At 42.0% G+C, this 15,124-nt stretch overlaps 1 protein-coding gene across 4 annotated transcripts in view; it reads left to right on the top strand.

The window, feature by feature from the left end:
* The window catches only part of EPG5 (ectopic P-granules 5 autophagy tethering factor), a 55,320-nt gene extending 40,196 nt beyond the window's left edge, over positions 1-15,124 (top strand). For 2 of the 4 annotated variants that reach the window (XM_058043768.1, XM_058043767.1), the window contains exons 32-44: positions 340-500; positions 609-816; positions 1,575-1,650; positions 2,482-2,582; positions 2,780-2,955; positions 3,436-3,621; positions 5,099-5,308; positions 5,459-5,603; positions 6,607-6,849; positions 8,894-9,113; positions 10,690-10,905; positions 11,975-12,089; positions 13,164-15,124. In XM_058043768.1, coding sequence (XP_057899751.1) covers positions 340-500; positions 609-816; positions 1,575-1,650; positions 2,482-2,582; positions 2,780-2,955; positions 3,436-3,621; positions 5,099-5,308; positions 5,459-5,603; positions 6,607-6,849; positions 8,894-9,113; positions 10,690-10,905; positions 11,975-12,089; positions 13,164-13,346 — 2,240 coding nt within the window. In that variant the 3' untranslated portion in view covers positions 13,347-15,124. Of the gene's footprint in view, positions 1-339; positions 501-608; positions 817-1,574; positions 1,651-2,478; positions 2,583-2,779; positions 2,956-3,435; positions 3,622-5,098; positions 5,309-5,458; positions 5,604-6,606; positions 6,850-8,893; positions 9,114-10,689; positions 10,906-11,974; positions 12,090-13,163 lie in introns of all 4 variants that reach the window. The other 2 variants (XM_058043766.1, XM_058043765.1) reach the window with 1 other exon arrangement.

Genomic DNA, 15,124 nt, shown 5'->3' with positions numbered 1-15,124 from the left:
CAGATGTGCCCCTCAAATGAGAACAAAAGTGCTTCTCCTTGTCAAACCATACCTGCTGAGGGAGCAGCTGTCTCTTAGTGGGTATTTGCAGCCAGGGATATACAAAGTGGGAAGCTGTCTAAGAAGAGAAACATGTAGATGCCAAAAGGAAATGTTATGTTGATTACATTTGCAAGCTAGAGATGATCTCTCACCCTTAAACTTGGGGCTTTCAAACTCCCACTTCACCTAATTTTTCATGAAGCAGGGAGCTCTAATTTCAACCCTGTTTGATTTGTTTGGAGAAAGGGACTAATATCTTTCTGGTTTTCACAAATGCATTCCCTTCCTTCTCCTAAGGCTCCTCAGAGCAGCTTCTAAGCCCTGACTGTTGGAAGGCATCACTTCAGGCTTTGGGGTGTGATTCTGCAGTGGCTGAGCAGGGCAGTTTCAAGAAAAGTGATGCTGCTGAGGGTCCTGTGGTGAGGGATGCTGCAAAAACTCTGCTCTCCACAGAACAGGTGGGTGCCCCTTGGGTTGATTTGGGCTTTTCAGGGGATACAGATGCCCTCCAGTGACAGATAACACTGCCTTTCTGCAGCTGATTCATAGCTTCCTTCTTTTTACAGGTGAGAGAGACAATAGAATGGCTTTCTACATCCTTCTGCAAGCTCCGGCTGGCCTCGGTGGACTTCAGGACTTTTGGCCTGTTTTCAAAATGGACTCCTTATGTGGCTGCAGTGAACACGTTCCTGGAGTACCTCATTAAACGACTGATTGACACTGAAGTTGCTAGTGTAGCCCAAGAGCCTGTTGGCAGTAGCAGAATTTTAGCAGGTAATGTGTCTTAAAAGCAAAATACTTAAGAACAGACACCTGATTTCTCCAATTCCCTCTGTTAAGGGCCATTTAAATATACAGCAAAATCTTACTTTGCATTTGTGCAGTAATGATAATATTAAAATACGGATGGGAAATGTTGCTGCTACTTCATGGCCATGTAGGACTTAATGCTTTATAATCTGAGAAGAAGCTTTTTCAATATTTGAGCTTCCTTCGAGATTATTTTATGAGGCAATTGTACTTTCTTAAGAAAAATAGAGTCTTTTGCACTGAGCAGAGGTTTGTAGGGCAACACTACTGAATTTCATCGTGCATTATTTAAATCTGGAAAAAGTCGGCTTTTACTTTTTTTGTTTTAAACTAATTTTAATTTAAATATTAATTAACACATTTTAATATGTGCAGGTTTAAAGCATGGATCGTTTTTGCCCCCACAATCTCTGGTGTCTTATAAAAAGTGTATTAATAAAACATCTTAACAATGCAAAATGCCTACGATGGTTGTTAAAACAGCCCTATTGTTAAATTAAGCTATTATTAAGCATATTGTATTTTAAATTTTTATTTGACCAGAAAGAACTGATTGAATGGTTGGACTCAATGATCTTAGAGGCATTTCCAGTCTTGATTATTCTATAATTCTGTGAATGTTAGAATGAGAAATGGACATTATATCCACACTTAGAAAATTGTAATATGTTCACTGATTTTGATTTGAAGGAAAAAAGCAACTTTGTTTTGTTTCCTTATAGCATTGCAGTCCTTGTACTCAGTCATTGCTGGACTCTTTAAACCATGGATACTGGTCCTGGAGAAAGAAGATGCAAGGTACATATTGCATTTTAAAATTAAATTAATTTTTGCTAAAGTAGAGGCTTTAGTCTTGTAAGAATGGCTTTCATTATTACCTGTTTTTAATAATTTGTGACTGTCTTGCCTTCCATTTAAATAGCTCTCATTTTGTCATTTCCTTAATAATTACAGAACTATTTCATGACCTACATCAATTTTTCCAAGGTTTAGATAGAAATATTATTTTAGATATGAGAAAGATCTTGTAATACATAATACGAGCAAGACTTGATTATTTGAAGGGTTTCACTCAGTTTAAAAAACACTGAAACTTGAATTTTGGATTCCTGTTTTTTAACTTCCATAATATCTATAATACCTGTTTAAAAGAAAACAGAAAAGCCAAACAAATACAACCCCAAATGCCAGTGGTATGTACAAAGAAATTTAGGCTAAATGAATGCTGTGATGATTTATTGCCCTGTGTACCTCTGTCTTTGCATGAAAAGTTACTTATGCTACTATGCATTTAAATTCTGTTTTCTTTGAAAGTTTAAAGCTTTTGGAGTTGTTAGTGCAGCCTTCAGCACTGAAGGTAGAAGGTTGATAGCAGTTGGTGAATAATGTTATTGAGAAACTGTTATTTAAACTCTATTATGAAATATCAAACAAGTAATTTATGCTCACTCGGTGGATCTTCAGTGAGATAGTGAACTATGCAGCTCTTCTAAGGAAGAAGAGTCCCAAAAAGCTGAAATTGGGAGGACTGCTGATACCTATCCTTCACTGCTTTAGAGTATCTAAAGTGCAAATATTTATGCTCAGGTAACTGAACACTGCAATTTGTGTTGTGCTTCTTTTCAGTAGCCAGCCCTGCTACCCTTGGCTGGAGAGTGACACTCCTGTAGCCTCCACCGTCGTCAGTCTCTTTGCAGATTGCATCAAGCTTTTGCATGAGAGCTTCAAAGGTGAGCATGAAATCCTAAGCCTCCCCACTTGTTGATTTGGAGGAAAAAAATACTAAAGTTTGGTATGCATTTTTTTCTTTGGGTGTATTTTAGTGTAACTTACAAGTTTTTAATCTGCAAAAATAGACTTTCTTCTGCAATCAGGTTTTATCTGAATTCTTTTCTGCTGTTAATTCAGCCATTTTCTTTGATTCTAGAAAAGCTGCTGCCAAGCCACCATGGGGCTCTCTGGTTACACCTAATGCATTACTGTGAGTGTTGCACAGCCCCCAAAATGCCAGAGTTTATTCTCTATGCTTTCCACACTGAGTTCAGAAGGCTTCCATGGAAGGAAATGCATCCAGACCAGATGCTTATGGAGGAGTTCTTTAAAGTGAGTTTATGGCATCTGTTGAATTAAGTTCATATTCAATGCTACCCTTGAAAATAGCTGGAGAACAGTTCTGTTAGCAAGCAGGCTTTTAAAGTTTGTTTTTAGCATTCACAGCTGCTCAATTTGTGATGGATTTTTATGAAGGAGTGCTTTTGAGTCTTAGACAAAGTTGTGGGGAGCTGTACAGCTCCCTCTTTGTTGATCTGCTGGAGTGTCTCATTTATTGCATATGTATTTAATGGTTTTAGTTAGATTTAATATATTTTGCTATTGCCATGTTGTTCTCACTTCCAAGTTGTCTGAGACAAGGTAAAGCTGCAAGAGGGAGAATGAAATGATGGAGAAAAGACATTTGTGTACTCCTCTGCTGACCTAAAGTGCTGCTGTAGATTTACAGCTGGCTAACGAACTGAAAAGCATAAAAGTACTTATGTCCTACATCATTTTATGCACCTGTCTTTTTCCCTTTCTCCTTCCTAGATCGAAAGAGGCAGCCCCAAGAGTTGTTTCTTGTTCTTGGGTTATGTTTTATGTGAAGTAAACTGGGTCAGTGTCCTCTCTGATGCCTGGAATCCCAACCCTCACCCTCAGACCCACAGCATGATTGTCTGCTTGCTGTACATGATGGTCCTGCTGGCAAAGGAGGAGCAGCTCATAGGCGAAGAGGTAATTTTTGTGATGGTTCATACCCATCTCTTAAATGAAAATAATCCTTTACTAGAAATGACACAAGATCTTGTGACTAAATCCACTTCATTGCTTCTGGAGGACTCTTCAGAGGGTCTTGATCATCTTAAAAAGCCCCATTTCACATCTGTCAGCTTTCTTCCACTTGCAGAATCTTCTGCTCCCCATTTCCTCTAAGGCATTACAAGATGCTGCACCAAGATGTCACTGGCAGCCTTTGACCATCGTTGTATTTCAGTTTAGGAAAATTACCAGCATGATGTGCTTTGACCTGAATGTGTTTGCTTATCAGAAGCTTCTCAAGCTTCAGAAGACAGCTGTTTGCACATGGTGTGAGTCAGCCTCAGGAATTCCCTCCTTCCCTCCAGCAGTGTGTTAAACTGACCCCCTGTCAGGAGGATTTTTGCCTCCCAGAGCACTCCTGTGACACCTTGATCTAAATCTCAGACTTTCTCAACCCTGTGTTCCAGGGCATGGGCAACCTGAGTTGTACTTGTTGTACCAGTGTCACATTCCTGTAGAAGTAGTGTAATTTGGGTTGGTTCTGGATTGTCCCCACAATTCCAGCATTTGTTCATTCTAAAACCTGTAGAAACATGGAAAAGGATACAGAATATCCTTAGTTGGAAGTAATCATCCAGTCCAACCCCTGGCCCTGCACAGACCCCCAACAATCCCACCCTGTGCATCCCTGGCAGCGCTGTCCAAAGGCTCCTGGAGCTCTGGCAGCCTCGGGGCTGTGCCCATCCCTGGGGAGCCTGGGCAGGGCCAGCACCCTCTGGGGAAGAGCCTTTCCCTGATATTCAGTCTAAACTTCTAACAAAGCTCCATATCAGTTGGTGTTTCTCTGTGTCCAGGGGGCTCTTTATCACTGCAGATGTTTAAGAGCAGATGGGAGCTGCTCATAGACAGAGAGGCTTTTACATCTGCTGACTGGCACTACCCGTGTGAGCTGTGGGGCTGCTCAGGGTGGTATTTATGAGAATAACAATATGAGGAGTCCCCAGGTTGATGGATGACTCGCTAAATGGAAAATGTGGGACACAGTTTCTCCTGTGAACTTGCATTGATGTATTTTCAAAAATAATATTTTAATGCCTCTTTAAAGCATGTGCTGAAGTGACTTTAACTTGAAGGGTCTCCATATATTTCCAGCTGTCTTTACATGTTTACATGTCAAATCTTAACATTTTTCACAGACTTTTGTTAGAGCTGCTGCAACAGACTGAATGCAGTTCTGCAAGTGCTGGAGATGAAGTACATGTGTTAGCTTACTGCTTGAATAAGGAATTGCTTTTCAGACACACTCCCTAAGTTCATCTATTTCTGTGGGTTTTCAGCTCCATCTCCTTCAAATTCTCTGAAGCTAGAGCTTCCTTCCAATATTGAGTACTGTGAGTATGAATTGAAAACTGCAAAGAAGGTGCAGCTTAAACTGATGTCTTTAAATCTGCAGGAATCTCCACTCATAAAGCTTCTTGGACAGACCAGCTCCCTTCCTTGGCAGCTTGTGGGCATTTCATCCTATGAAAGCATCATCAGCTACTGCAACAGTCACTACCCTCCCTCTGTTATCCTTGCTAAGGATGCTGGAGCTGAACTGATCATGAAGCTCCTGAAAATCTCAGCTGGCTTTGGGGCATCTTCAGATAGTCACATCCACCTTGTGAGTTGAACTACTTTTGAAGCATCTCCTTGCTGTTCTTGGCTTTTGTGAAGTTATGTTTGTGTATATTATAGAATATGGAAAGAGTTCTAGCTGTCATTTTTTTTTTAAATCTTTTTGTCCCAAATTGTTTTTAATTTTGTTTGACAGGATGCAACTCTGAAGTGCCGAGTGTACATTCGTCAGGTGGTTCAGTTCCTCAGCACCTTAGAACAAAGTGGAAAGATAACCCTTGCAGTTTTGGAGCAAGAAATGGCCAAGTTGCTAGATGATGTAGTCATCTTTAATCCCCCAGGTTTGTGTTGGGGAAATGGCAAATTGCTTCAAAGCTGTCAAAATCCTTTATTCCGTGGAGTGGATTGATGAACTTGTTTGATAGTTTAATTATTTGCATTACTGTCAAGTCTCCCTTATGGGCAGCAGGGCATGGTGTTTTGGGGATGTGTACATAGGTGGTATATTAGCACAAAGCAAAAATATGAATCTTGCCCTACAGAGATGTCAAGAATGACAGAACCAACATTAAAAATGGGTTAAGTTTGTGAGTAAAACTGGCTGACATAGAGAAGCTTGGGTGATTAATTTCTTTGTCATCTGGTGGTTTGGGTTTTTTCCTAATTTTTACTTTACTTGTCATTTACCTCTCTTTTAAAGGGAAAAAGGGCATGAATCCATTCTCCTGGTCCTGAGGGATTAGGAGCAATGGGTACAAACTGAAATTGGGAAGATTATGTTAGGTATTAGGAAGAAATTCTTACTGTGAGGGTGATGATACACTGGCACAGGTTGCCCAGGGAAGCTGGGGGTGCCCCAACCCTGGCAGTGCTTCAGGCACTTACATTGGGTAAGGCCTTGAGCAGCCTGATCTAGTGGGAGTGTCCCTGCCTGTGGCAGAGGGGTTGGAATCTAGATGGCATTAAAGGTCCCTTCCAACCCTTAATATTCTACGATTCTGTGACTCAGAAATGGTTCCAAATTGTAAAATCAGGAAAACTTGACAGTGTTGAAGTAGAAGAGGTATACTGGTGTACTGTAGTGGGAATAACACGTCCAGACGTCCAGGATTGTGTGGTGAGATCCTCTAGGTCTCATTTTTAGTACTAGTACCATCTTGAGGTTCCTCTGACAGTCTTTGAGTTCAGGTGAAATGGTGTCTCACTGTACTCCACAGAAATGGAGTAAATGAGGGGTTGTGTCTCTTCCTGCCCATGGGTGTGTAACGAGGAGGAGGCTTTTCCCAGTGGTAATCTGGGTTCCAGTGTGTGTCCCTGAGGGGGTTCTGTGGTTTCTCCCGGCAGACATGGACCTGCAGACGCGCCACCTGGCCCTCAGCAGCCTGTTCACGGAGACGCTGATGATGCTCAACAACTCGAGCATCACCACGGCCGAGTCGCTGCGGGGCAGCCTGCGGCGCTGGATCGAGGGCCGGGTGCAGGGGCTGCTGGCCATGCCCCTCCTCACAGCCGCCTGCCACAGCCTGGCCTCCGTGCGCCACATGGCCGAGACCACCGAGGCCTGCATCACCTCCTACTTCAGCCACGGTACGGGCCTGCCTCTGGGACTGGGGGAAACAGAGTTGGGGAGAGTTCTCAGGGCCTGGCTTCTCGCTGTGAGGGTGGTGATGTGTCGCAGATATCTTTTGTGAAAAATCTTTCCTTAGGATTTTTCCTTTAGGATTTTGCTGTGGAATGCAACAGGTGCATCTGTGATTGGCCCATGTTGGTTGTTTGTAATTAATGGCCAATCACAGCCCAGCTGGCTCAGACAGAGAGCTGAGCCACAAACCTTTGTTATCATTCCTTATTGTTCTATTCTTAGCTGGCCTTCTGAGGAAATCTTTTCTTCTATTCTTTTAGTATAGTTTTAATGTAATATATATCATAAAATAATAAATCAAGGCTTCTGAAACATGGAGTCAGATCCTCGTCTCTTCCCTCAGCCTGAGACCCCTGTGAACACGGTCACAGTGATACACTGGCACAGGTTGCCCAGAGAAGCTGGGGGTGCCTCAGCCCTGGCAGTGCTCCAGGCCACATTGGGTAAGGTCTTGAGCAACCTGATTTAATGGAAGTATCCCTGCCTATGGCAGGGGGGTTGGAGCCTAGATGGCATTTAAGGTCCCTTCCAACCCTTAATATTCTATGATTCTGTGACTCAGAAATGGTTCCAAATTGTAAAACCAGGAAAACTTGACAGTGTTGAACTCATGTACCATAGATGGCCCACACAGTGTGCATCTGTATGCAAACCTTGAGATAAGAAATGCTGACTTAGAAATGCCATGGAATAGGACAGACATTGTTAAGAGAGAAACAGAACCAGAAAAAGTTTCAAAGGATTAGCCTTGCAAATAAGACTGGCTACTTTGGAGAAATAGAACTATGAAAGATGCATTGTAGTAGGACCCACAAAGGGTAGTTTTAGGTGATTTGCTTTAAGGCATTTACAGCATGATATGGCATAAGCTGATAGACCAAGAAACACTTATTAGTGTATTGTAATTAGGAAATAGTTGGCTTCTGATGGTGATGGCATGAATTATAATATCTGTATTGTCTCACCCTTCTCATGAGACTGAAAATAGAATAAAAGTTTTTAAAATGCCTCTCAGTTGCCCCATCTCTGCGTCAGAAAAGCGTTAATCTGACATGGGATGCCACCGAGTACAAATTGTCTGGAATTATGGACTGGTTTGGCTTGGAAGGGTCATTAAAGATCACCTTGTTCCAGCTTCTCTGCTGTGGGGAAATGCTTCACACTGTCACAAGGGTAGATGGGGTATCAGAGAGAAATTCTTCCCTTTCAGGGTGGGGAGGCTCTGGAACAGGTGTCCCAGAGCAGCTGTGGCTTCTCCATCCCTGGAAGTGCCCAAGGCCAGGTTGGATAGGTCTTGTACCAACCTGGGATAGTGGAAAGTGTCCCTGCCCATGGCAGGGGGTGGTGTAAGATGGTCTCCTATGTCCCTTCCAACCCAGACCATTCTGGGATTCTGTGACTGTAGTTTGGGTCTTACAGCTGCCCTAATTGTGTGTGTTATTAATATCCATACCCATCTCTGTGAAAACTGATTTGCTCTGTGTAGTGTTGCCATTTTTCCAGATAAAGTGGTTTTATAAAAAAAAAATCACCCCAGGAGAACTGAAGACATTTTCCCCCTTCTCTAGTGTTCTGTAAGCTAATTTAACAAAACCACTCTGGTCTGGTAAAACTCTCAAAGTGTGCATGATTTTTTTTTCTTTTCTTTTTCTTTCTGTTTACATAATCCTTGTAGAACTACATTTTTATTTCTTTCAGTGTGTGGAAGATTTCAGTGCACCTGAGGGAAATACTTCTAATTCCATTGCTACAATGTTCAAATTTTAGTCCTGGCTGAATGCTGGGAAAATATCTCACCTTGACCTCAAGGAGGTGCCCTGTGATAGTGGAATTTTCTGTTCTCTCCATCAGAGTTGCATGGCATGCTGATTACCTGAAAAACAGCTTAACCAGCCCAGATTCTCTTAACTAGGAGTTCTGGTTTTTTAGGTTTTATCAAGTGCTGCTTTCTCACATGCTTTCTGTTCTTTCCTTCTTCTTTCTTCAAAGATTCCCCTCACCACCAGGAGTTGGGCTGGGGCCCAATACTTGCTTCCCTCCAAGTTCCTGAGCTAACCATGGAAGAATTCCTGCAGGAGTGCCTGTCCTTAGGGAGTTACCTGACCCTCTATGTGTACCTGCTGCAATGCCTGAACACTGACCAAACCCTTACCAACGAAATGAAGATCCTGCTGACCATCAGCAAATGGCTGGAGCAGGTGTACCCCAGGTGTGAAACTTGGAGCTTCTGAATGGGCCTGGACTTCTGGATTATTACTATTGTTATTTAGATTAAAGTTCATTTAGGGTTTATTAGGTTATATAGCTGGTATAATTAGATAGTATAGCTGGTACAGTTAGCTAGCCCTGGTTAAATAATTAGAAGATACAGCAGGACAGGCAATTTCATCCAGAGTGCTGAATGAAATTGCCTGTCCTGCTATATCTCCTAATACAGGGTCTGTCCATCTGCAGTGCCAACTGAAGGTAGTTGTGGTGGTTAAATGGAAGAAGGAATTTAATCTGCTAGAAAATTAGTGAGTTTCAGTCATTTATCAGTCAGACAAGCTTGGTTTCAATGGCAGCCTGGATTTGTGTTTTGTTAAAATGACTCAAACCCCGAATGATTGTGGGTTACACTTCCCAGTGTGTCCACAAGGTGGGATGGGTTATGTGCTGGGTATTCAGTCTGGCGCTCTGAGAGACCTGGTGTTGAAAGCTGCTGGGATGGAGACTGTGCAGCAGCTCTGAACCAAACCTGGAGCCAGTGCATCTGATGGGATGCCCAGGGTTAGCAGCCTTTGCTGCTGTAAAACATCCTAGATAACTGTTATTTAGATTGTTATTGTTACTGAGTTCTGAGGGGAAAGGATGCATGGCTTTGGGGTTAAAATAAAAATATTTAATGCATGTAGCAACGGTAGTTAGAATTGTTCCCGGTATTGCCAGGATTTAGTAAACCTGATTATTATTTTTCCATGTTAATGTTGATAATGTTCATATTTTCTGTAAAAGAACAATTTGGAAAAAGGTATGTTCCCACTGTTCTCTTCAAATTCAAAAAATACTTTCACTGTGGTGGGTGCTGTAGTAATTTCATTGCCAGGGTATGATGGAGACAGCAAAGCCACCATATAAAGCAGATTAAACCTTGCTCTAAGCATCAAATGTGAGATTGCCTGTGGTGGGAAACAACTGGGAGGAGGAATGTGAGGACAGTCTGATGCAGGAAACTCGTGATGGTGCTTTATGTGGAAAATCTGAGTTTGTTAACTTAAACTGCCAACTGTTTGGGGAAAGATTAAAAATAGCGTAGGGGGAACTTCACTTTGGGCTTTACTCAACAAAAAGCTTCAATGTTTCCTTTTCTCAAGGATCATATTAAACATCTAAGTTGTTGTGGTAACAACATCCAGTGCTTCCTAAAGTGTTTTATTGGTAAGTAAAGGAAAGAACAAATGAGTAGAGATACAGCTTCATTCCTTTTGTGCCAAGTCTTAGGCAAGTTTAAATCCACTTATGACTGCAGTATCATTTATTTCCAGTTGTAAAGCTTAAAAGGAAGCACTGTTCTTTGTCCAGTTACAGGCCCTTGAAACCTGCTAGCTGGTAGATCAAATCCATAACAGTAGCAGTATAAAAACTGGTGGGGTAGTATAGTTATGCTATCCTCATGTGATAAAATTAGCTGCTATTAATTAACAAGCTTCACAGACCTAATGGGGAGGGAAATAAACTTCTTAACCTATGCTCTGACTCTTAAATTTTTATTTTCTCTTACGTTTTTCCTTAAATTTTACCTAAAGCTCAGCAAAGGAAGAGGCAAAGCTGTTTCTGTGGTGGCACAAAGCCATGCAGCTGTCCTTGGTGCAGCTGGAGCAGGATGACCCCGTGCTGATTGAATCTGTCATCCGGACCCTGCTGTCCATCCAGGCCCGGCAGAGCCAGCTGGCTGAGGAGAGACTCACTTCTGGAATACTTGGTGCTATTGGGCTGGGCAGGAGGTCTCCTCTGTCACCCAGGTGAGGGCTGGAGCTCTGGGGAATTCATTGGTTTGAGTCATGGTGTTTAAAAACCTGGGTGCAGCGCAGTGTTAAAAGGGGATCAGAATCCACATTGCCCCCAGATCTATAATGTTCTCTGGGCCTGTCACAGAAACAGCGCAGTGAGTGTGTTAATCAGCTTAAGAAGCAAGTATGAACCTCTGCAAAGGTTGTGGTGGAAAAGGAAAGAAAATGCAGTTCTAAATCTGGCCTAATGTCCCCCTCAAGCAAAGTTTGTAGGCAGAGTGCTGGTTAGAGGAAGGTACTTCCACCTGGTCTATAGAAAACTATTTCACTTCCCAAAATTTTGTATAAAAACAGACACATTGGAATTTCTGTCCTTTGAGATATTGGAAATGTTAAGTGATGCACAAAGGACCATTGTGATTCACTCTACCTTCTAAACAGAGACAACAAGTTTGATTGTTAGCAGTCAAAATCAAGTTCACTCTGGAAAGAATACTGAGGAGAAACCTCATAAATGCTTGTGGAACAGCAATTCAACCCCAAATATAACTTCATGTTTTTAAAGACCTTCGGGGATGCATTGCTGTTCAAATTGCCATGAATTCTTGGTGTCATTCAACTCATCCCTTGATTTGGGTAATAGTAATGTTTTACATTCTGTCACCTGAGGAGTATTTCAGCTACGCTTGAAACAGATGGAAGATTTCCTATAAGGGTATTACATTATCTTCTAGTATGTGTTGGGTCCTATTGTATGTATACCCAGAGAATTCGTAGGATCCCCTTCCACCCCTGGAAGTGTCCCAGGCCAGGCTGGATGGGGCTTGGAGCAGCCTGGTCTTGTGGAAGGTGTCCTTGCCATGGCAGGGGGTGGAACAAGATGAGCTTTAAGGTCCCTCCCAACCCAAACCATTCTGGGGTTCTGTGATACTGAAGTGGTTTCTGATGCATTGGAATAGATCCTCTCAAGCCTTTACTTTGTTCCTCATGCAAGAGATGCCTCGTTGGTAGCTTTTACAATTTTCCTGCTGTTGAGAGCTGCAGATGTGGTGTGACGCTGTCCCTCGGTGTCCCCGTGCAGGTTCCGCGTGGTTGCGCGCAGTTTGTCCGCCTTCCTGCTGGTGCAGATCCCTGCCGAGAGCCAGGTGCGCCTCAGGGCCGGCTCGGAGCCCAGGCTCTCTCAGAAGGCTCAGCAGGTGAGGTGTGCCCATCTCTGCCTGCTTGATATGCCCTCTCTGCCTGCTCCTTTAGCTTTTGGGGGGAGCTTTGTAGGAGTCACAAGTATTTGTGAGAGAGTCGCAAGTATTTCTTCAAGGTAAATCCTGCTCTCACTTTGTTGCTAAACTTTGGCAGCAGGACTGTGTGTTTAACTCTGTCCTAAAGGTGATCTTTATACAGTGTTCTGTGTTAATATGAAGAATTAATTCTTTTTCAAAAATTAGTTTTTGAATCTTACACATTTAAAAGGGGCAGATGAACTTATGTCTGTAAAGCCGGACTCAGAAAGTTTGGAGAGTAGCAGGTAGAGGGAATTTAAAACAAACAGGAAAAAACAGTGCTGCTGTGATTTGCACTGCTTTTCAGTGATAAAGCAGGGCTACACTCATGCTGACATTTGTTTATGTGAGGTCAGGGCTTAAAAGGCCTGTGACAAATAAACATTCCCCCTTTAACATGTGCACTGACCATGGTGTTCTTTCAGTAAGTTCTTGAGAAGAGGAAGGAGGAGTTGGTTAGAAACCAAAGTAAAGTAGCTTGGTACAGCTTGTTTCTCTAAGAAAAGAACAAAACTTGTTCAGAAATATTTTCTACATTTGCCCTTGCTAGTCCTGCCAACATATGATTTTTAACTTGACAGTTAAATATTAACTTTAATACTATTAATAGGAGCAAAACAATACTTCCATTAAAGTCAATATATTCATAGGAACAACATAAAGTGAAGATTTAAGTGTGTTGCAGCCTGTAGTTTGACATAATTTCTGTGAAACCGTGTCTTGAGTTCATGAAGTAGATATTTGACAATATTTGGTTTACAGAATATTAGGAAGCAATAATAGGACAGTTTTTGTGTTGAACTTGGGGAGAGAACAGCTTGAAAAATACAAGTTGACTTGAAACACTATTAGGAGATGACAGTTTGCAACTGTTTTGTTCTGAGTACTCTGTGTTCTGCAGTAGGTGAGGATCCTTCAGGGGAACTGTGCATATGATGTTGTGTTATGGACCAAAATACACAAAACTAACAGAATTTTCCCTTTTCCCCGTAGGCACTGAGTGCTCTCGAAGCCATGTCATCCAACAAACAATACATGGATTACCAGGAGCAGCTCTCCCAGGCCTGTGTGTTCATCAAGCACCCTGAGCACTGCCTTCAGGATGGCAATAACCTCCTGTCCCTGCTGGTGAACACGCTGTACCCAGAAGTGCATTTTTTGGACAGCATTCGGTAGCGGCGCCGGGTGGGCAGTGGCTCTGGTTTACAAACAGTGTCCTTATTGCACAAATGATTTTTACCTTCAGAGTTCCACTTTAATTAAGTCAGACCTGCGAATAAGAACAACTACACAGTGTCAGTTTTCTCCACTTCAAGATTTTCTTGCTTTCCATTTGAGTTTTAGGCCTGTGGAATTGCTTAATGGTTTGCAGTTTGGTGGGGGGGGGGTTGTTGTTTTGTTTTTTGTTTTGTTTTTTTTTTTTGACTGAAAGCACTTGAATATCTTCTGTGTGTGGTGCCCTTTGGAGAGAAGGGTGCCTGGGGATAGGTGTACAAATCACTAGTCAGCACAGCTCACTGTAGTGTCTGAAGTTTTTGCTTGGTGCCTTTTTTTATTTTCCAGTGTGTCATCATTCAGGCCAGTTCAAAAATGAGTGGAGGATTGTGTGTACAAGAGGTTTGACTTTCTTAACCAGGATCCCTCTGAGTCTTACCTGATGAGTGTGTGTCTAGCGATTTTTGTGAAATCCCTGTATTTGAAAGGATGGTATTTTAAATCTTGACTTTTTTGCTATCCCACAGAAATCCATAGTTTAGAGGCATGCCTACAATCTTTACCCACTTCTGTAAATATCAGCACAAATGGGAACTAAGAACATTGTTTTTTCCTGTTTTCCAAACATAGTGTGTCTGCATCTATATTGCTTGATTAAATACAAGTAACTTCTAGCCAAGTTCAAGGGGATTTAAATCCAGAGACATATTTTCTGGATCTCCAGTGTCTGAGAGGGGAGCAGTCTGTTAGGATCATGTTAAAGAGGATTTCTTAATTCCTTAGTCTGATTGTTTAGGAAATGTTTAACCACCACCACCACCACTTAAGCTTATTTTCTTCTGCCTGGCTGGACATGACATAACAGAATTTTAGATGACACTGTGAAGAGGTATTTTTGTTGTATTAAATTTGGTGATCACTTGTTAAAATTCTGTTGCCAAAGCATGAACCATGAGCCTGTAAATCTGTTGTTTCAGCTGAATGATCACTGGTTTTGTTGCCTTGTCTGATCATAAGATGCAGTTTTGTTCAGGAAAAGCAGAAGGCGAATTTTTCCTGGTGCTTGTTTTGATGTCCCTTTAATCACTGGTGTGTTTGAGCTGGCCCAAGGTCCTGCAGTCCCAGTCCCTACGGCTCTGTGAAGGAACTGATCACTTTTTCTCTTCCTCCATTAATTGTGCCTTTGTGTTTTTGACATGGTTGCACGTTAAAACATGAGTTCTGGTCAATAGGGGATAGAAATGTGCTACCTACTGGTCAATGATGCTTTGAGCTGTTGCTCTTAAACCATGGTTCTGGTGCTAGAGGACAGATCACCTTTTCCTTCTCAGCAGATTCTGCTAATTAAGCCAGCTGGGTCATTAGATCACCATCATTTCAATGTGGTCTTAGAGTTCTTTGCTCTATCTGCGAGCCTATAAATAAATATATATATGTACATCCCTCTGTATAGTAACCAGATACCAATGCAGCATGGTTTTTAACAGACTCTTTTGGAAAATTCATGTCTGGAGGAATACATTCTGCTGCTTTTCCCCCCAAAGACTTAAAAAGCACTGGGTTTATTAGGTTAAATGTTATTGATCAGTTGCATATAAATGTGAAGAAGTCACAAGTACGTGTTTGACATGCACTTTCGAAATGAGGAATTGTTTCAGCTGTTGAGTTTTTACAAATGTTGTATTTATAACATGCTCTGTCTGCAAAGACCCTGCAAAATAAAAACGGAAAATCAAGCA

This window comes from Melospiza georgiana, chromosome Z, assembly GCF_028018845.1.
Source record: "Melospiza georgiana isolate bMelGeo1 chromosome Z, bMelGeo1.pri, whole genome shotgun sequence".
NCBI lineage: Eukaryota > Metazoa > Chordata > Aves > Passeriformes > Passerellidae > Melospiza > Melospiza georgiana.
This window is presented reverse-complemented; position numbering and strand designations above follow the sequence as displayed.